This window comes from Alexandromys fortis, unplaced genomic scaffold (genome assembly GCF_014885135.2).
Source record: "Alexandromys fortis isolate MF-2015 unplaced genomic scaffold, M_Fortis_MF-2015_v1.1 scaffold_42, whole genome shotgun sequence".
Taxonomy (NCBI): Eukaryota; Metazoa; Chordata; class Mammalia; order Rodentia; family Cricetidae; genus Alexandromys; species Alexandromys fortis.
In genome coordinates this window covers 10,548,257-10,570,921 of record NW_026067934.1, presented here as the reverse complement: position 1 = coordinate 10,570,921, position 22,665 = coordinate 10,548,257, and the positions used below count along the sequence as shown (strand labels likewise).

The 22,665-nt window shown below is 42.8% G+C and overlaps 1 protein-coding gene across 7 annotated transcripts in view; it reads left to right on the top strand.

Moving 5' to 3' along the window:
• Positions 1 to 22,665, top strand: part of Mta3 (metastasis associated 1 family member 3) — a 122,561-nt gene that overhangs the window by 64,080 nt on the left and 35,816 nt on the right. For all 7 annotated transcript variants that reach the window (XM_050146210.1, XM_050146214.1, XM_050146209.1 and 4 more), the window contains exons 9-11: positions 10,592 to 10,780; positions 16,814 to 16,888; positions 19,111 to 19,169. In XM_050146210.1, coding sequence (XP_050002167.1) covers positions 10,592 to 10,780; positions 16,814 to 16,888; positions 19,111 to 19,169 — 323 coding nt within the window. The remainder of the gene's footprint in view (positions 1 to 10,591; positions 10,781 to 16,813; positions 16,889 to 19,110; positions 19,170 to 22,665) is intronic.

Sequence of the window (22,665 nt, the reverse complement as noted above, 5' to 3'; positions counted from 1 at the left end):
TCTCCCCCCTTATTTATTTATTTATTTATTTATTTATTTATTTATTTATTTATTTTTAGAAAGGTTGTAAGTACCCTAGTCCAGCCTTGAACTTCCCATGTCTTGACTTCTGATTCTCCTGACCACACAGCCTGGGTGCTGGGATTAGAGTTTACATCCCTGCAACTGGTGTTATTTGGTACTGGTGATTGGGCCCAGGGCTTTGCATATTCAGTGAAACATCCTACCCACTGGGCCTCTTCAGCCAGTACTTTACTTCTCTTTTTGAGTTAAACACCAATATAGGAAACTTCAGAAGATCACTGTATTTAGGAAATATAGTTGAGAATTTTAAGTACTCTAGATTTCTTATAAAGAGGTTTTGGATGTACAGATGTGAGTTGATAACAGTTTATACTTATAATATCTTAATAGAACTATGACTTTGTATTTTGGAGTCTAATAAAAGGCTTCCTGTGTTCCTGTCAGGTCAGTTCCATAGCCGTTACCTTTGTACCTTGACTGCTCTGTCACCTTTCTCTCTATGGTCAAGAGACAAACTTGAACAACAGGTGTAAGAATCTAACTGGCTTTATCTACATTTCTAGCATTGGACAACACTTTATTCTTTTTTTTTTTTTTTACCTTGATAGCCCTAACATTTGTGGTTATGAGACTCCTATTGAGTTTAATCAGTCGACTTTAGCAGAGGAGGCTCCATTCTGATTTGGTCTATTCTGGTGGGGCCAACTGCAGGTACTCAGGCTAAACACAGGCTACCTATCAAATTTAACCCACAAGTTACTCAAATGGCCACTTGTCAATTTTTAACTATACATGTATTATTTCCAGACAGCTTGAATTTCAGAATGGATATTTCTTGATTACTAAGTATTTGTGCCTAAATGATAATTTTCTCCTGTACTAACATGGTATAATATGGCACTGTGACAATAGTTTAATGAAGGGTCTTTATTCCTGTAGACCACTTGTCCTAGTAATGTCCATTAAAGAAGAAGAAACAACCATTTTCTGGCCCTAAATCTAACTAATAGACTTTGTCATTTGTGTGGTATCCTTTAGTACTATTCTGTTGCTTAGTCTTTCTTTGTCTTTGTGTCAAGAAAAGAAATATCACATACACACAAGTGTATGAGAGATTTTTGTTTTTTTGTGATAGCTTTGTGTAGATGGAAATTCCTATCATACTCTGTCCCACATCCTTTCAGTTCCAAAGAAACACACAGAGACTTAAGTATAAACTGTTTGGCCTATTAGCTCAGGCTTATTATTAACTAGCTCTTATAACTTAAATTAACCCATAATTCTTGTCTATGTTTAGCCATGTCGCTTGGTCCCTTTTCTCAGTAAGGCATTCTCATCTTCCTTCCTCTGCTTCTGACTGGTGACTGCATTTTGCCTTTCCTCTTCCCATAATTCTCTTAGTCTGGATGTTCTGCCTATACTTCCTGCCTGGCCACTGGAAGGAAGTTTTATTAAATTAATGCAAGTGACAGGTCTTTATAGGCTACAAGAGCATTATCCCACAGCAGTTCCCCTTTTTTCTTTTCAAAATAAGAACTCTGAATCTAAGCTTCTTTGTTTAGCTTTTTTTCCTGACCATTATTTATAACAACTTTTAACTAACATTATAAACAAAGACAAACATTCTTAATCCATTTTTTGGGAATGTATATGTAGTTTTCTAGGCTATTTCCTACTGATTGGAGGCATTGATAATTTTATGGGGACCCAAAGAAAATTTACGATTATGGTCAAGTCCGGACTGGAATATTCTTTGAGGTTGGATCATCTCAGCCAGCAGTCTTGAAGCTGTTCTGGATGTAGAACTCAGCAACAGAGGTGCTCTGAAATGTTGGATCATCTGGGCCATCTGTTCTCATTAGAGATTTTTTAGGGGATCTTCCTCAATCAAACCTCATTTTCCTTAACCTAGAATGAATCTACAGCCTTTCATTTGCTGTGGAAACAAAAGCAAAACCTCCAAAGTAACATATCTTTTGACTTAAATTTTTTTATTAAATTTTTTTTCTAGCTTAGGTCTTGTATAATAAATAACTTGGCCAAGTTGTGAGACTTAAATTTTTTTAAAGATTTATTTATTTATTATGTATACATTATTCTCAGTACTCTGTCTGCATGTATGTCTGCTGGCCAGAAGAGGGCACCATATCTCATTACAGATGGTTGTGAGCCACCATGTGGTTGCTGGGAGTTGAACTCAGGACCTTTGGAACAACAGGCAGTGCTCTTAACCACTGAGCCATCTCTCCAGCCCTTGACTTAAATTTTTAAGTCAAGGCATTTTCAAAATATATAGGTTGGATTAATCCAGCAGCATTTATAATCAAATATCATTTAGCAGCTGTTTCTCCGTCCTTAGCAGTCAAACAATTCAAAGATAACATAATAATATACAGAATTCAGACTCTCTCTGTATTTTCCATGTTTATGTGGCCTTTTTTCAAAAAGTTTATTTATTTTTATTTCTAACTTTTTGGTTTTTTGAGATAGGATTTCTCTCTGTATCTTTTTATTGCCCTGGAACTCACTCTAGAACAGCTTGGCCTTGAACTCAGAGATCCACCTGCCTCTGCCTCCCAAGTGCTAGCATTAAAGCTGTGTGTCACCACGCCCAGCTACTCTATTTCTTTTTTTTTAAAGGACTTTTTTTTAAATCTTTTCTCTCCTAAGCCTATGCATATTTTTAAACACACTGTAAACCATTTAGATTTTTTTTAAAAAAAAAATCTGAATCTGTCTTTACTGCTTATCTTTCTTCTGACCACATGAGTCTTTAATCTGCTAAGCTGCATAGTTAGGATTAAAACTGCGGCTTTGGCCGATGGCTCTGTTCCATTCCTTAGCTTTCTGAGAGTCTAGCTTAATGGTGGAGGTACTGGCAGTAGCCATGTTTATTGCCACAACTCTGTGGACTTTTAAGGTCCATGCCACCACCAAGAAGCTTGCCAATGACTACACATAAATACCATTTAAGTGTTTGGTGGCAGAGCTTCTTAAAAGAGCTGCAAGGTGGAAGCCTCTCTTAAAGGAGTTGTGCCTCTGCTTGCTGCCAGTAACAGATCCTCCTGGAGAAAAGACAGTTGCCAAGAAGCTGTGCTTAACTCTGTTCTTGTCAGTCTCGAATCCTATTTTTTAAAGCTTTCTCAGGCTTTATGTGGCAATTCTTGTGAAATGTTTGGGTGCCATTTATAGACGGAAGTTTCTGTCATATCCGGTTCTGCATCCATTTAGTCCCAAAGAAACACACACAGCCTTATATTAATTGTAAACTGTTTAGCCTATTAGCTTAGCCTTACTATTAACTAGCTCTTACAACTTAAATTAACCCATAATTCTTGTCTATGTTTAACCACATGGCTTAGTACCTTTTCTCAGTGAGGCATTCTCATCTTGCTTCCTCTGTATCTGACTGGTGACTACATCTCTGCCTTTCCTCTTCCCATAATTCTCCTAGTCTGGCTGCCCCGCCTATATTTCTTGCCTGGATACTGGCCAATCAGTGTTTTATTAGACTAATATGAGTGACAAATCTTTACAGTGTACAAGAGTATTATCCCAGAGGAGCTTTGCCATATTCCTTTTTGTTCATTTAAATGAGATTTTATTGTATGTTTTCTATTTAATTTTCCTCTTTATTTTCTACTTTTAGATTTACTTTGATACTTCTTTTCCTGATTGATTGACTTTTTTTTTTTTTTTGAGAGAGAGAGAGAGAGAGAGAAAGAGAGAGAGAGAGAGAGTCTCTTGCTGTGTAGCTTTGGCTGGCCTTGAACTTAGAGTTCTTCTGCCACAGCCAGGCCTGGTATTTTCTTTTTAATTTTTCAAGACAGGGTTTCTCTGTAGCTTTGGAGCCTGTCCTAGAACTAGCTCTCTTAGACCAGGCTGGCCTTGAACTCACAGAGATCCACCTACCTCTGACTCTCCAGTACTAGGATTAAAGGTGTGTACGGCCACTGCTCAGCTCAGGCCTGGTATTTTCCTAAAGACTGTTTTTAGCCAATCCTTTTTTTCTTTTGTTAGGATATTTTATTATACTAACAAATATGAAACCAGAACACTTTTCATGGTGTGGGGGGATTGTACCTGAGATGCCTGAGCTGAGCAAACTTGAATATGGAGGGGAGCTTCCAGGTGTCCAGGGATCTTCTAGAATCTTTCATCTTCACTCCATGGACACTAAGAAGCCATAAAGGTGTAAACAGACGTTTCCTGTCCTGACCACTGGGCTCCAAATAACCAACTCAGAGGCTAAATATAATTATAAATACTCAGTCGACAGCTCAGGTTTGTTACTACCTAACTCTTAAACTTAAATTAGCCCGTATTTCTATTTATGCTTTGCCATGTGGCTCATGACATGTTATCTCATTTTTTATTGTTTTTATTGAGCTATATATTTTTCTCCGCTCTCCTCCCTTACTTTCCCCTTCCCCTTTACCCTCTCCCATGGTCCCCATGCTCCCAATTTACTCAGGAGATCTTGTCTTTTTCTACTTCCCATGTAGATTAGATCCATGTATGTCTCTCTTAGGGTCCTCACTGTTGTCTAGGTTCTCTGTGATTGTGAATTGTAGGCTGGTTTTCTTTGTTTAGCATATTCTTATTTGTATTTCCTTTATATGTTTTAGATTATAAGTGTTTCTCTACCAGCTTGAATTTAACTAGAATATTTTGATTTATAGCATTTTCCTTATTATATGCTTCTAATTTCCTAATTTTATACCTTTTAATTTGAAGTATTAGTTTATTTCTGATGAAATAAAATTTATAATGTAAATTAATTCTTTGCAGAATTACAGAGGAAATGTGTATATTCCCAGTTATTCTAATATGGTTCAAATTCTATATTTTTGGAGGTAGCAAGGCAACACCTGACCCCTACCTCATAAGGCCCCTGTAGTAGGGAGCGAGAGGGCTGCTTGTTGTCCCAACGCCCTGCTAGCTTACACCCGAAATAATCACACAGAAACTGTATTTATTTAAATCACTGCCTGGCCCATTATCTCTAACTTCTTATTGGCTAATTTTTACATGTTAATTTAACCCATTTCCACTAATCTGTGTATTGCCACCTGACTGTGGCTTACGGGCAAGATTCTAACCAGTGTCCATCTCAGGCAGGAGATCCATGGCATCTGCCTGACTCCTCTGCTCTTCTTCCCAGCATTCAGTTCTGTCTACTCTGCCTACCTAAGGGCTGCCCTATCAAAAGGCCAAGGCAGTTTCTTTATTCAAGCAATGAAAACAACACATAGACAGAAGAACCTCCTACACCAGGCCCCCAATGCCAAGCTATAGTTTGAGTTCACCAGAGTTCACCCTAGAGAACCGGCAAGGTTATTAGGGTTGCTTGTAGAGTGTGGTGACACTGTAGCAACCACACTGGAAGGTCTGCTTCCAACATGGATGCTGACTTCCCAGGGCTGCATAGATGGTAGATAGTCCCTCCACCAGCACCCATATTTTCCCAGTCTATATATTCTACATCTCCTTAACACCAGATACAATTAGGGTAAAATTGCATACAGCTGGCTGGGAGGTGTGACTGGGTAATTGAGTTCAGGTCCCACTCTCCTCCCCACCCCCCTTCTGTACTCAGAAGGAGCATCAATTGTCAGCAAGTCTAGCTGTGATGAATGTCTGCACATGGGGACAGCTGAACTCAGGATGGTGGCAGCAGTTGGGCTCAGAGCTCAGTCCTGTACAACAGAGGGGTACGGGAGTGTGGTGTGAGGCCGTCTCATATAGCCCAGGCTAGCCTGAAGCTCAGTATATATCTGAGTCTAGCCTTGACCTCTTGATCTTCCTGCCTCCTTCTCCCAAGTGCTCGGATTATCTGTCTGCACCACCATGCCCAACTGTAATTTCTTCTGAGGCTTGTAATTAGGATATATTATATGAGAAAAGAATATTTTCAATTAAAAAGTAAATCCTTTCCCTATTTTTTTTTAAAAAAGGAAATATAACCTTCTCTGTATTTTGTTCCTACCAAAACAAAAATTGCAAGTGGATGGTACACTTTTTATATATTAAAACTTTTGTTTGGATCATAGTTTCAGATTTATTCCTAAGAGTTTATATTCACCTTCTGCTCAGAGAGAAAGCTTGAGTTCAGTACGTTTTGAACTGACTTAATATCTTGAATGCTGTAATTTGTGCTGGCTTTAAAAATGTAAGGTTTTTATGAAATTGTGCCTGAGCAAATGAGTAATTAGTGTTAAACATGTGCGTGTAAGGTAGTGTTGTGCAGTGGGGGCACATGGAAAGTGTGCATTTCCTGGAAAGCAGAGTCTAGTAAGCTTCAGGCCACACACTGCTGTAGTGCAGGGATTGCAAAACTAGCAGAGGTGGTCCTCCCTGCAGTCTGAATGGAAGTCACAGCCAACTGATGGGGCGCACTGAAGCCCTGTCTCAGAGTAGGGCTCTTACGCCCTGCGTCACCCATCAATCTTGAGCTGAAACAGCTCCATCTAGACCAGCTGCGAAGGTGGCCGCCCCCAGAACTTGGAGCACCTCCACAAATGTGGGTTCTCAAATGGCGTTGCTCACACACTGCCCCAGAATTCAGAGGCTTATCCAGTGCATGCCTCATCTCAGCCACTCAGCTGCAGATTGTCTGGATTCCGGTGAACTAGACTCAGCAAAGCTATGCGTTGGGCCAGGTCCACTCTCCTGCATCTCCTAGCCTCCATGAACACAAGGCAGTAGCACAAGAGACCAAAGCCAAACGCACAAACACACACCAAAGATTGGTTGTCTCATATACCTCCCCCCCTCTATTTTTGTTCTAGTTTGGTTTTTTTTTTTGAGACAGGGTTTCTCTTTGTAGCCCTGGTCCTGGAACTCACTTTGCAGACCAGGCTACCATCGAACTCAGAGATCCACCTTGCCTTTGCCTCCCACGTGCTGGGATAAAAGGTGTGTGCTACCACTGCCCAGCTATGTCCTATATCTTAACATGCTACTGGCCAAGCAAATCATGTGCCAAAAGTCCAATATCTGTGTGGGGGCAGAGTAGCCTCCAGAGGGAGGTCCAGGGCAGAAGGTGAAATGTTTGCTGACCAACAAACCAGTTTGCCACAGCGTGGTTCTATTTAATGAACAAAAGATGAAAACCCCTCCACCGAGACTTCCCTGTCAGTCTTCCTCCTAAAATACTTCTGTTTGTCACTGCCATCTGTTGTGAATGGGATGAAATGTGACAACACCTTTGCTTTTTGGCAGAGGGAACAGCTTGTGCTCGGTTGTGATTTTCAAAATTTAGATTTGAATGGATCTTGCAACGTGTGTTTGTATTTATTGAAAAGATGTGGTCTGCGAAGCATTTATCTGGGGGGAATTGGGTTGTTTTATGCTTAGTTTTCAAATTTTAAGTTGAGATATATGTACACTATATCTCATGCACGGAGTGAACTTCATGGTTGCATACACGAGTGTAAAAAGCACTACTAGGTGTGGATACAGTGTAGGGTCCCCAGCGTGTCCTTTGTGTCCTCCCAGGCCGTATTCTGGAGTGCACACCACCCAATTGGTGTGGTCTCTTAAATTTTCTTCCTTTTTTTTTGTTTGTTTATTTTTTGTTTTTTAGAGAGACAGGGATTCTCTGTGTAGCCCCTAGCTGTCCTGAAACTTACTCTGTAGACAGGTTGACCTCGAACTCACAGAGGCCTGCCTCTGCCTCCTGAGTGGTGGAATTAAAGGTGTGCGCCACCACCGCCCAGCTATTTTCTTTATTGAATGTTGTTTTCTTTGGGTATAGCAACTATGTTCTTTTACTTAAAGCTTTTAAAGAGTACAGTTAGACCACACAAAAAGCAACATCTGAGCGTCTTAGAAAGATGAGGTTAAAGGGCCTTATGAGAGATAGGACCTTCTGGTTTCCATTGTGAAATTGTCCCCTCAAGTTCAGTGGTGCCTTGTTCAGCCAGCTCCTACCAACTGCACTGCCCTCTCCGCCAAGCTGCAGTTCACTTATTTGAGATGAGTCCCGTGGTTTTAATGCTGGCTGAAGCTGGTGGTGGCCTGGAAGCTGTCCTGCAGTCTGAGCCTTCTCAGTGGCTGGAGACAGGGGACATCCTTGCACATGGCCTGTGCTGTGGTTTATCGTGTGGTTTCTTCCAACTAGCTTTTACCTTTTGAGGAATTTCATCACCACAGTGAATTTGCATAAGGTTTTAGAGGGGGTGTTGAGGACCATACCTGGGACCTCAAGCAAGTCTGGCTCTGAGCTATACTTGAGCCCTTGTATAATCATTGGCTTTGTTGTTTTTGTTTTTTTGAGACAGACTTATATTCAGAGATAACACTGACCTCCTTATCCTCCTGCCTTCACATCCCAAGTGGTGGGATTGGCTTTTGAACACTACCTAGTCTTTCAGTTTTTTTTTTTTTTCAATTTTATTACCAGTTGTCAATTTAGGACATTAAAGTAACAGTTTATGGCTCTATCCTTAGTTGAAAGACTCCCTAGGTACTATTGATCTCTCTGTTTTTATAATGAGATGGTCAGAAAGAGTACTCAGATTTGGAGATAAAAGAAACAGCTAAATCACAGGGTCTAGTGGGTAAGGCTAGCTAGAGAATCGGATTCATTGCTTGTGAAACCTGACCAGGTGTGAGCAGGAGGCAAGAGCAGGGCCAGCGTTCTGAAGCCTTGGCGCGGCAGAGAGAACCTCTCTCAGAGAACACTGTCCATCACCAGCGCCTGCAGCAAACGAGCACCTCAGATGGTCGCCAAGCTGTGACTGTCAAGGGAGTCTGATAATGGCATTTTCTCTTCAGCTTTTCGTTTTGTGGAATCCAGAGATTTGTTTTAAAGCTAACGCCAAACCCTGTTCAGTCACTAAACAGATCTGTACCAGTTGCTGCCTTTGGCTTTGTCAACAAATTCAATTTCTATGTCCGCATTGGCCATTTTGGTTAATGTCTCACAGTGTACATGCATCCTTGTTGTGTTATAGGATTTCACTGGTTGGCTGGCTTCAAATTTGTAATCCTCCTGCCTCACTCCTGAGTGTGTTAGGATTACAGACATGTACTACCATGCCCAACTGTAAATATATACCTTAACTAATTAATTAATTATTGTTGTTGTTTGTTTTTTTGAGGCAGAATTTCTCTGCGTAGCCCTGGTTGGACCTAGAAGTTGCTCTGTAGACCAGGCTGGCCTTGAAGTCAGAGCTCCCCCTGCCGCTGCCTCTCCAGAATGCCGGGATTACAGGTGCACATCACCACCACCTGGCTAATTAATTATTTTTTAATGTATTTGTTTAATTGAGTGACAGACTCTCACTGTGTAACTGACTGTAACTCAAAGATGCCTGCTCTGCCTCCAAGTGCTGGGATTAAAGGTGTGCGCTACCACACCCTGTGCACTTGTGAAGTTTTAAATGATGGACCTGTTGTGATGGTGTAAAAGATGCAAGGCTTGGCATTCGTGTGCTCCAAAGCCTGCGTGGATAGTGGGATGGACACAGGCAGGATAGCCTTGCCAGCCAGTCTGCGTGTCGGGGTGTGTGTGTGCATGTATGCATGTGCATGTGTGTGCGCACGTGTGTGTGCATGTGTGTGTGTGCATGTATGCACGTGCATGTGTGTGTTTGCAGGGCTGACCTCCTACTTTGCTGTTTTCTTGGCATTTGTAAACTTCTGTGCACATGTGTAAAGGACTCTCTTCAGTAAATAAACTATCAAAAGTTCTGAAGTTTTATATCCGAGTAGGGCGCATGGATTCGAGCCCAACACTTGGTGCATGATGGGGAGTACACCACACACCCTCCTAAATATGTCCTCACCTCTGTCCCCTTCTCAAATCACCCTTGCTTAGCATCTATAGAAGCCCACACTGGCCCGGCTTCTATAACCATGGATTTCTAATCTTGTTGTTTGCTTTGTGTTTACTATGAATATCTATTTCTTTTATGTATTTATTTTATGTGTATATATGTATGTGTGTGAGTATATATGTGCTATGGAGTCGATTCTCCTACCATGTGGGTGAGGGAATTGAACTCAGGCTGTCAGGCTTGGCAGCAAGCACCTTTACTGCTGAGCCACCTCGTTGGCCCAAATATATAATTTTGCTTTAAATATGATGCACTATTCTGATTTTTCTTTCTGTCTCGTGTTCTTTTTGATAGTACATCATTCTCTAACATGAACTAATGTCTTTAATACAATGCTCTCTCTTTCACGCAGAGTACGCCTTCCCAGTCAGTGCTGGTTCTGCCAGTCTTCCCCAGTCATTGCAGTGACTCGGGTATTTTTAAGTAAATGAAATCATGAAGTCAAATTGATTGTGTTCTTAATTGAATATTTTGAGCATTTGGATCTTCATGGTTGTTGTCATTCCAAATGGATGTATTTTTAAAATACCTTAGCATTCTTTTACCAGTAAGCATTCTCTTCAAACAATTATTCGGTGGTGTTTGGCTGTTTGATTTGTTTTTTAAAGGAACTCCTAAGGATCCTGTTAATTATGCGTATCTGCATTCAGTGCTCTGGCTTTCGCCGGCCTGCAGGTGTGGGTGCCCACTTGACAGTTCCTGCTCGCTTTTCTTCTCCCCAGTTCCATGCCATGGATACACTGTACAGGCACAGCTATGACCTGAGCAGTGCCATCAGTGTCCTTGTGCCACTTGGAGGACCAGTCCTGTGCAGAGATGAGATGGAGGAGTGGTCGGCCTCCGAAGCCAGCTTGTTCGAAGAAGCACTGGAGAAGTATGGCAAAGACTTCAATGACATCCGTCAGGACTTTGTAAGTGGAAAACCATGAATGAGCTGTTGAGACTGAAATGTTGATATTTCTGTTTGTTAACTCTTTCACGTTTAGTACACCTCTAACTGTTCTGTTGGTGCCAGGGCCTTGAGAACGTGTTCTGCCACTGGCCACACCCTCAGCCACTGACAGTGATTTTATTCGCTTAAAATAGAATGAAGGGTCACTTAGAAGGAAGCAGTTGACATTTGCTTTGTATTGTGACTATGACCCAGGGCGAGGAGTCCTGAGCTCCTGGAATACACACACTTTGGTTGCATGAATTTACCCTCTGTAGCTCTCTGATTTCCAAGAGGAAATATGGACTTTTCTGAGCATTTGTGCTAAATATTACAGTCTGTGTGTACTCTCTCTGTCTGCTCAGACTTCCTCTAGCTGTGTTACCAATTGTTGATGTGTATTTGTAACATAGCTGTAACCTTGACCAAACAAAAGAGCCGGATTTGCTTTTCAGTTCCCAGCTGTCTCTGATTTGTTTTGTTTTGTTTTTTTTCTTTTTTTTTTTTTTCAAGACAGGGTTTCTCTCTGTAGCTAGCTCTTGTAGACCAGGCTAGCCTTGAACTCACAGAGATTCACCTGCCTCTCTGTCTCTCAAGTGCTGGGATTAAAGGCATGCAGCACCACTGCCCCTAGCTTGTCTTTGATTCTTAATGATATGCAGTGTTCTTCTTAGAATCAATCTTATTATGTCTAAAATCTATTCCCTTTTAGATTCAGTGAGAAATTGTGTATTCAAGTTGCACAGCGTGATGTACACATACTGAGAAGTAATGAGCACACCTAACATGCCTACTGACAGGAAGACCTACTTTTAAGTTTTCGGTCCTAGGGAGCAAACCCAAGCCTCTGGTGTGTCGGGAGCACTCCATCACTGAGCTCTAACCCCAAGCCCTTTCAAGCCTTCTTTGTCAGAGTTTTGCTAAGTTGCTCAGGCTTCCCTTGAACTTGCGACCTTCTGCCTCAGCATTTGGAGTAGCGGGCATTATAACTGCACAGCCACCCCAGAAGTCTTGCTTTCTTTAGTTTAATTTATCCTCTTTGAAAAAGAAGTTTTGCTTGAGATCTTCATAAATTGCTTTCTATAACTATCCTTCATTTTCATTGTAAAAATGTTTGTTTGTTTGCTTATTTCTTTGTGGCAGGGCCAGACTATGTAACCCTAGCTGGTACAAATCTGGGCAGGTCATCCTGTGTCTGCCTCCCGAGTGTTGGGATTACAAGCGTATACTGCTGTACTGACCTAAGGATCCACCTCTTGACTATCACACTTAGATATAAGCTGGCGCCATACCTTTCAGTTTGTTGACTATCTCTTGAATTAGTTATAAAACAAAATTGTTACTTATCAATGTAGATTGATACATTAGATTTCAGGCACAGTACTTATAAGTTGTTGTTATCAATGAAATCTTCCCCAACAAAACCTCAGTCACACCTAGACTGTTATGTGCTATAGTACTAAATTCCAAAACCAGGCAGGTGACAGGTCTCTCTAATCCTAATGGTCAGGGAGCTGGGTCTGGAAGATCTTAAGTTCAAGGCCAGCCTAGAATTTTTTTTTTTTTTTTTTTGGATTTTTGAGACAGGGTTTCTCCGTAGCTTTTGGTTCCTGTCCTGGAACTAGCTCTTGTAGACCAGGCTGGCCTCTCACAGACCAGGCCTGCCTCTGCCTCCCGAGTGCTGGGATTAAAGGCATGCGCCACCACTGCCCGGCCCAGCCTAGAAATTACACTTTGTTAAAGACTTATGGTCAGGTGGCCATAGCAGTACAGTGTTATTGATATAAAAGTTATGAGCATAATACAGCTAAAAGTGCAAGCTCAAAAGTCACCCAAAGATCCTATTCTGGGTCAATGAGATGGTTAAGCCAGTAAGGGCACTTAACTGCCCAGCTTTCTAACCTGAGATTCATGCCCTGGACTCACATGGTGTACGGTGAAAACTGACACCGCAAACTACCTGCGTGTGCATGTACTCACACTCATAATGAACAAAGAAACAAATAAATGAATGGTGTTGTTTGTTTGTTATAAACAACAAAATCTTGAACCAAATACGGTGTGGTTCGCGTTTGTAAAACCAATGCTTGGGAGGATCCGGAGCTCAAGGCCACACGCAACTACTTGGAGAGTTTTGAGACCAGTCTGGGCTATGTGAGACCTTCTCTCACGGCAATGACAAAAACACACTGTTCTCATAATGGATAAGATGAGAAACGCTGAAGTGAAGGGTTTTCTGTTCCTTTGTGTTCTGGTGATAGTTCAGAATTTGGTGCTTATCTGCTCTGTGGCAGGAATCCTGCCCTCAGCTAGTTTACTCACAACAGTGCAGGCTCCTCTCTTTTCCCATTCTAGGCTGGTCCTTTTCTCACAGTACTCATTCCCTTGATGGCAGCAGCATCATCTTTCTTGTGGGTTTGCATGTTTGTGGTGGAAGGAGCAATCCCACGTTTCCTGAGAGGACCAGAGAACATAGAGTGTGGTGTTTTTCTCTACCCCTCTGTGGCTCTCATTGTGAATTGCTAGGCCTCACTGAAAATCAAAAACAAGGCACGATTTTAAACCTGTTCCCTTGACCTGCAAGATCCTACCTGATTGAGCTGCAAGCAGTTGGAAGGGCAGAGCCATGTGACCCCACACTTCCTAAACAAAGCCCGGGACACTGGGGATAAAGCCATGGAATCATAAGCCTGGGTGCTTGGCCAAACTGACCTCTGTGGCTCAGCTGCCCACCCCTGGCTGCTCATCCCTGATTCTCAGGTCCCAGGCCCCACACAGCTCCTGTGGCTCCCAGTCTGGCAAGACATAGCTCCATTGTCCCCAGTGGCTTCCAGACAGGCTCGACAGTCTGTGATGCTAACATACAGCCTCAGTGGCTTCAGATCTGTTGAATGCGAGCCACAGAATCCACACGCCAAAACCATACATCAGCCATACCTCTCTGTTTTGCTTGATGAAATTCCTACATATTCCCTGCAATCCTAAATCTAAATATTGTCCTCCTTTCCAGCTAACATGGTCAGTGTTAATTTGGGGGCAGGGGATAGAGATGTATGTGAGCCTGCACAAGGTTCTGGGCTGTTCCCCATACCCCACACCCATGAAAGTGCACTGTATCCATACAGTTATCTTAAAGTTTGAGTGTTCTACCATGTGGGGCTAGTTTAGAGCTTGAGGTCTGTCTGTTACTTAATTCCTTGACAATGGGTTATTTATAGTTTAGCTTTTTTGCATTTCATGGGATTTGTTTTGTTTTTTTGGTGTGGTTTTTTTAGATGCAGTTACCTTGTAAAAACACTAGCAGACTGAGTATAATAGTGTTTGTATGCTGAAATGAGCATGTCTGGTCCATTCAGGTCTTGGGGTGCGGTGGGTGCAGACTCCATTCAGCTGTCCCAGCTTTGGGGCTTGCTTTATGGCTGAGTTTTCATCCTGCACTGGTGTCCGTGTTTGCCATCTTTGCAGCTCTGTGTCTCACAGGACCACAGAGATCTGAGTTTCTTGCTTTTGCTAGACATTTTCCACCAGGAAAGTCTCCCTAGCTGGCTAGCTCTCCTAGCATCTGCCACCCCCATCCCAGTTCTCACCTAATGGGTTTTACTGCCTGGCTAGCTTGCAGGATTATTCCAGCAAGTCCATCATATCCACCCATGGGATCCTTCTGCAGTATCCAAGCGACACATTATCCTTTTGATGCTGGCAAGTCTCAGTTCCATGACTTCACTGGTTACTCCATTTTCGGGTGCAGCTCTCACATCCTTCAGGCTGTGAGCACACGTGACTAAACCCACTCTTCGATTCGGTCTTCTGCCTTTTATTATGTTTGCATATTTAGCCAATTATGCTGTTTGGGGCAGCAATGAATAGGAGATGATCTGAACCACAAGACTTGGAGTTCTTCTCTTTTTACTATTTACTTTTATTCTGTCTATATGAGTGTTTCGTCTGCATGTGTGTCTGCATGTCACATGCATGCCTGGTACCCATAGAAGCCAGAAGAGGGCAATGGATCCCCCAGTACGGAAAGTATAGGAGGTTGTAAGCTACTGTGTGGATGCTCTTCCTCTGGAAGAGCAGCAAATGTGTCTCTCTGGGGGCTGGTGGAGAGATGTTTCAGAGGTTAAGAGCTCTTGCTGCTCTTTCAGAGGTCCTGAGTTCAGTTCCCAGCAAACACATGGTGTCTTACAACCATCTGTAATGAGATCTGGTGCCCTCTTCTGGTGTGCAGGCAGAACACTCTATACATAATAAATGAATAAATCTTTTAAAAAATGTGTTCTCCAGCCTCCTTTTTTTGGTTTTTGAAAGAAGGTGTCATGTAGTCCAGGCTGGCCTCAAACTTGATGCTCCTGTCTCAGAATCCTAAAGCTAGGTGGAGCTAGAGGCGTGCCACACCATGCTCTGCTATCTGGAGTAGCTTTCCTTCCATTCAGGTGGTGAGTGTAATGTGGCTTGCCGGGTCATTGCTGGTGCTGCAGTGTTGATGTCTTTGGGAATGGGTGTCGCAGGAGCTTTCCTGAAGCCATAGCTGAGGTTGAGAGAGAGAGGGCACTGAATCAGTTGTTAATTGCCGGCCACTGTCCCTGGTTGGAAGGAGCTGGTGCCGGGCTAGACCTGTAAGGGCTTTCATGGACCAGATGACACAGTGTATGATGGCTGGACTGGTGTGGGCGTGGCCTGTATGGGCTTCATGGACCAGATGACATACAATGTAAAATGGCTGGGCTTACATGGCCACTTGGCTTCCTTTTCTCCACTTTCCAGGCAAATGCCTGTCAGATCCTTGTTTGTTTAGGAGAGAAGACAGTAATGGCTCTTAGCCCGCTTAGAAACCACAGCATGGCTGACCTGGGGCCCTGCTGAAGGTGCTTTCACCGTCTTTCAGACAACTCCATTAGGTGAATGCACTGGGTTTAAAACTGAAAATCCTGAATAGCTATTTGCTTCAGCTGCACCCCAGAGCTAGCGGCTGTGTCGTGGTCCTGCAAACGGCAAAAGTTACATTCTTGTAACTACTGTTTAAGTTGCCATCCAACTTAAACACTGCCTTTCTCTGAAATTCCTGGCTTCTCTTTAGAACAGACATGTAAGGAAATTAGTTGGGGGAGTCTAGGTTGGCGTGGATGGTGCCAGGTGGGTCCCAAGTCCCACAGCTGCTAGGTGTCCAAGGGTGTGTTTTTAAGTGGCTCCTCCTTATGGCGTGCTGAGAGTCAAAGGGCTGAGTTCCCTTCTCAACAGGGGCCACAATTCAAGATGGCCTTGTCAATGCTCCCCGTTACTGTGGAGGCCTACCGCTCTCAGTTGTCTGGGTGATGACCTCATCTGCAGAGGGCTCTGAGGAGTGTCTTCTTTGCACTAAAACTCATGAGTTGGATTTTTTTTTAATATTATGGAAAACAGCAAAGGCAAACTTACTTTTTAAATAGAAAACAGTTAGCTAGGTCCTTTTCTCCCTAGAGATGTAGCCTGTTGTTTTATTTATAATAAAACAAAACAGAGTTGTCAGGAAAGGGTTGAGAAATATTACGCCAGAGACCAACAGAAGTTACCCAGTTGCAGTGACCTCTTTGAAAGTTAGAGTAACTCAGCCTCGAACTGTTTAAATAATATTTCTAAAATTACGCATCAGAGGTGATGATATAGCTTACGGCAGTGCAGCTAGCTGCCTAGCATGCTGCAAAGGCCCATTTTAATTAGTTAATTAATTGTTCTTAGTCTCTCCTGTCACTGCTCCATGGGGCTAAAACCTTTCCTGAGTAAGTCAGGAAATCTTCCCAGCGATGATGTTTATAATTTTTAATCAAATTGATGAGGAATGGAATGCATGCATTGAATGGGCTCTCTTAATAAACATAACGTATACTTTTTGCTAAGAATTAATTTTGTTGTTTTTTTTAATATTTTATTTCTAGAATGAGTCTAATATATAGATCCTTCATTTCCAGTGAGTGGTTTTGAAGGAAAACACTCTATGCCATGGGTTGTTTTCATTATCATCGTAAATGTCTTTCAGCTCCCGTGGAAGTCCTTGACGAGCATCATTGAATATTACTACATGTGGAAAACTACTGACAGATACGTGCAGCAGGTAACTTCCGTGCCGCCAGCACCATTCAGCGCGCTTTCTGTTTGTCAGTGTTGGCTAGCAACGTACTAATCCCGAGCCCGTTTGACCTTTCCTAGAACTACTTAAATTCCACCATTTCGTCTTTTTTTTTTTTTTTAATATTTTCATCTTAATAGTTCACTGTTCTCAGCATTTGCTTTCCTGACAATTTGAGAACAATAATAGAGAGAGATGTGGGTCCAGAGACCTTGTTTCACTTGTATGGCTGGGGCTTCATCTCTTTATGACAAGGGGGGTATACTAGAAATCCAGCCCTGTCATGAACCCATGGACGATATGTCTATGGATTAAAAGTTGAGCCTGATGCCATTGGCCTTACAAACTCAGATGCTTCTATGATTTTCTGAAACCTCCTTACATGACATTTTTATAGGTCTGTTCTGCAAGCTCTAGAGCCTACCCCGTTTGAGGTCTTTTCTGCAGTGCTAGGGAGCTTACCTAAGGCCTAGTCTATGGTAGGTAGGCACTCTGCCTCTGAGCTGCATGCCCAGTCCTCCCCTCAGCTTTTGACCTTAATTGTAACACATTTGTTATTTTGAGACAGGGTCTCACTGGGTGGCTTAGGCTGTTCCTAAACTTGAGTTCCTCCTGCTTTAGACTGGAGTGCTAGGGTTGCAGGTGTTTGCCACCAAGCTTGGGTATGATAGCCTTAGTCTTTGTAATTCGATGCTTTCTCCTCCAAAGTCATCTAAAAGGAGGGAACCATTTAATATTTGAGTTCTTCCCAAATGTCCTAAATTCATATTGCTCTTAGTTACTTATTTTGAAAAACCTGCCTTTGGGGAAATGACCTCAGTAAAGGCCTGTTTTAGAGTCTTACAGTCACATGCAGAACAAGGCAGAGATTAAAAACAGACAGCATTTGCCTAAATGTGCAAGCTGTCCAGTGGCTTGCTGTACTGGATGCTGTACAAATGCATCTTAAGGATGGCTCCCACATGCCAGGAGTTGCCGTGGTCATGAATAGTGGGTAGAAATCCATAGTGTATTGAACAATTCCCAGTGTCAACACCATATGTAATGCAGAAAGTGCATATTTTAAACAACTGTGGTGGAAATGATGGCTCTGCTGCCTGGAAACCTGTGCTGTTCAAGTCAGGAAGTGTCCCCAAAGAAGGGACAGGCACAGCACTAAAGACACTTAGTTAAATAAATGTTGTCTCCATTTGAAGTTTCAGGTTAGCCCTGAATATTTTTGTTTTCACCTGGTTGGACAACTGAAGGGTGGGTTTGTAGTCTCTCTGGGGACCATGCTGTTCCCCTTTCTATTTGCTTTTAATTTTACATTGATCAGGACCTAGATCTGATATGTGCTCTCCTTCCCTCTCTTTTCCTGCATTTGGCTCCTGGTTGGCTTCAGTACAGCGTTTTGTGATCTCAGCCGAGGTTTAAGCTTGCATCAGAGCCAGGTGTAGAGGCGCGCACCTGTAAACCCTGCACTTGGGAGTTTGAGGCAAGGCTGACCAGAACTGTAGTGAGTTCCAGGTCATCTCAGCTACACAGCCAAACCCTGTCTCAGACATGACAATAGTTATTACGTAAGGTTCATCATTTGAGGGTAAAGCTTTATTAGTTTTTTTTTTTTTTTAGAGTAACTACAGTCATTTCCTCTTGTAGACTTCACTGCAAGTCTTGCATGGGTTTTAGAACTATCTCTAAATATTTTTTACAAGCAAAGTGTTTGGTGTGTGTGTGGTAGTGGTGGTGGTGGTGGTGGTGGGACAGAATATGTGCACATTTTCCTTCCAGAAAGACAAGAACTAAAATAGAAAACTGAATTTACAAAACTAAGAACAGCTATTGTTGATGTCCTCTGAGGACTGGAAGTGAAGCTCAGTGGTAGAGTATGTGCTTAGCATGTGTCGAGGCCCCAGGTTCAATTTTACACACACACACACACACACACACACACACACACACACACGTTTCCTCATAGAAGATTGGGAAGTGGAACTTTTCATTGCTTTACTTTAAAAATCTATTTCAGAAACTTTATGTGTGCTTACATTTCTGTAGCTTAGAATGACGTTCTCGAGTTACTAAAGCATTAGAATATGTTTGTGATAGAAATCTTAACATAAGAATTGTGCTGTAATCTTTATCTTCTTGTGTTTTTACGGCTATGAGATGTTAATAATTAGTATGCATTTTATGTAAACTGTTTTGTCCATCTTTCGAATTAGAAACGCCTAAAAGCAGCCGAAGCCGAGAGCAAACTGAAACAAGTATATATCCCAACTTAGTAAGTAACTGGTCTTATGAAATATTTATCCTGCTCTTAATTCTGTCACTCCAAACATGTCATTTACTCATTGTGACAAACCTGAATTTCTTTGTGTGTCTTACCTTTTTCCCCCTCAAAGTCCAAAAGTTGTTTTCTGTTGTCCCACTGAAATGACTTAGGAAAGAAAAGAGTAGGTGACAGGACCCTGTGTAACCCGGCATAAGGGTTGGGGGTAAACCACTGCCCATTGGATTTGCATTGAGCTACGTGGCAAGTGTCAGACCTCCCAGTGAGAGGAGCTAAGTCTGTTACACAAGCAAACTGTGTTCCATAAGCTTCCTAATTGTGGGCTGAGTGCTGTCTAGTTAGTGTGTGTCATCCTTTTGAGGTATGTTGTTTGCATGATTGGTTGAGGACTTTACATTGTTTCTTGGGCCATGCTTTGTAAACAATCGGTAGGTTCTGAGTGTTTCCAGCATTCTGTCTTTGGGGTTTACAGGTAATTGTCATGTATGTGGATGTCAGTGTGGGTCTTATTCGCTGTTTTCAGTGTCTTGTACTCTTTTGTTGTTGAGGTCTTAGATTTGGTCACTCAGATTTACTACAACTTTCTCTTTGCTGCTCCAAGACTTTTCTAATTCTTTGAGCTAAATTCAGTCATTTCATATACATTTTTCTTTGCTGGGTTTGAGTATATTGCATGATACATGTTTTTACATATAGGAGGCTTCATGGACAATGAAGTATGGACTTTCGTGATAATCTTTTATCTCAAGATGTATATACATAAAACTAGTTTACTTTTTTGTTGGTTTTTCTTTGTGTGTTGGGGGGCGCATTGGTTTTTGGTTTTCTTTCTCTTTTTTCAAGATATTGTCTCATTGTGTAGCCCTAGCTGTCCTGGAATTCATTCTGTAGACCAGACTGGCTTCAAACACAGAGACCTGCCTGCCTCTGCCCCCCCCCCAAGCACTTGGGTTAAAGACATTCACTACTATGCTAGACTTTGGTTGAGTTTTTTAAAACCGGCTTTTACTTGTCCCATAATTATCCTTTTTCTTCTGCAGGGTCATTTTGAGATCCTTTAAAATTATATATTTACTTTACGGATTCTAAATGTGTCATCCCACAAAGAAAACATTGTGACTCAAAACCTGAGCTCTCGTGAGGCGGCCTTCCCTGGGCCCGTAGTGCTGTCTCCTCAGAGAGAGCAGGAGTGGCCAAGACTCAGTGGCCCATGGCTGTTTTTATCCGAGTCAGGGACCCAACACTAGTCTGGATAGAATGTCAACTGTCACCCGAGGCTGTGACAAGTTTGGCTGGAGCACAGGCCTCTGTTCATGAAGTATTGTCTAAGCCTGCTTTTGCAGTCCAAGTGCAGAATTTAGTGCTTGTGACTCTGTTATCCCAAACCTGAACTTTTTAACCATTGAGCCCTTTACGGGAAAAAAGTTTTCTACATTCTGATCAAAGTGATCCTTGGAGAACAAACACATTCTGATCATACTCATAAACAACGTGCATTATTTGAAAATACGCCAGGTTTCAGAGCTGTATGTAAATCTGAGCCCTTTAATGAATTTCCAAGTTAATTCTGAATTAGAATGCTGTTTTTTTTTTTTTTAATAGATTAAGAATTCTCTTTGTCATACTTTGAGCCTAGCAGTGTCTTTCAGTCTCTTACAGTCACAGCGCTGTGTTAGTACCGGGGGAGAAGATTAAAGGCAGCTGCCCCCTGGAGGCACACAGTCCAGGCCTGGTGTGCTGAGAACAGTGACCAAGAAGATAGCTTTGGGGGGGGGGGGTAGCTTGTTATGTCCCTGAGGAAGTACTCTGTTGATGGCAGAAGTACTGAACAGGCAACACAGGCTTTCTAGGCCAATGGTGTCCTGAGCTGGGACAGGGCTGGGCATAGTTGAGGAGCCCAGAGAGAGATGGGATGGCGGTGTGGAGAGAGCCAACCTGGTGGGGAGGGGGCAGGTAGTATGGGGTCCCCATGACTTGAAGAGTGGAAGAATTGCATGTCATGGTCTTGAAAAAGATTGCAAGTTGCATTTGGAACGTGGGTCCAGGAAGCAGTGGTGTAGTTATGGGGAGAGGAGTTATGGGTTTTCAGGAGCGGAGATGACATCAGCTCGACCAGGAAAGAGCTCGGGAGATGATGCCGTATTAGGAGGTGACTGGCTTCAGCACGTCATGTTTGAGTCCACCATTGGGTGGATTGTCCTGCCAGTCACTAAGCTCGGAAATGGTGGTAGAGTAGCAGGTCAGGCCATTTTGAGTTTGTGCTATCAAAAAAGAATTGTGGATATGTGTCCAGTGTATACTAAACATACTGACCTTACTCAGGCAAGGGCTCAGCTGGAGACACTGTAAACTTGAGCAGAGAATGATGCCACTTCAAATCATGATTAGGTCTCCGGGGGAGAGCATCCAGAAAGGGGCTTTGCAGTGTCTCATAGCTGCACATGGACAGCCGCTGAGTCAGGGGATCCGAAAGGCAGGGTGTGTTCCAAGGAAGGGGCGAGATGAGCATTGCTGGATGCTGGTGCAGTACAGCCAGGAGCTCGGCGATTTGGATGTCACTGTGATGTCGTGGAGCGGTGGAAACTGCTCGTGACAGAGACAAGCTAATGGCAGAGGGAGAATCTGTCAAATGGGAAAAGATAAAACTTAAATACACGAGCCTAAGAAGATCCAGTGTTGAGCTGGAGACATGGCTCAGTGGTTAAGAGCACTGGCTGCTCTTGCAGAGGACCTGGGTTTGATTCCCAGCACCCACATGGTGACTCTCAACCATTCATAACTCCCATTATGTATAAATAGTAACTTGAGGGTCCAAGGGGAGAATGATATGTCCAAAATGCTCCACGGGGCCAGAGATGGTAGGAGTCTGGAGCACAGATGGGGAGGGTGGATTAAAGAAAGGACAGTTTCATGGAGTGTCTCTGCAAACATTTCTCAGTGTTCTTGATTTAATCTTTAGGTGGCTATCCTCAGTGGTCCTCGGGTCTGCAGTAGTCGCTGTGATTCCAAACAGTGGCTTACTCAGCCAGGCAGTTTGTGCAACCCATTTGCTCAGCCAGCTGTGTTTGTGCCCCTGTCTTCTTCCAGGCACCCAACTGAAGACAGCATCTGCTCTTTTTTCTCTTAGATTTACTTATGTATTTTATGTGCATAAGCACTTTGCTCACTTGTATGTCTGTGTATCATGTGTGTGCGTTTTGTCCAGGGAGGTCAGAAGAGGGATCGGATCCCCTAGAACTGGAGTTATGGATGGTAGTGAGCCACTGTGTGGGCGCTGGGAATCAAACCCAGGGCCTCTGCAAGAGCAGCAAGTGCACCTAACTGCCAAGCCCACTTCCCAGGCCAGCATCGGCTCTTCTTAGACTCATATATTTAGCCCTGCATTTAAATGCCAAGTTTCCATATTTCTGGAAACTTTTGGCTTAACTTCAAGTGGTGGGAAGCATGATTTCAGCTGCTACATGGTAGATTCCTTTTCAATTGGAAA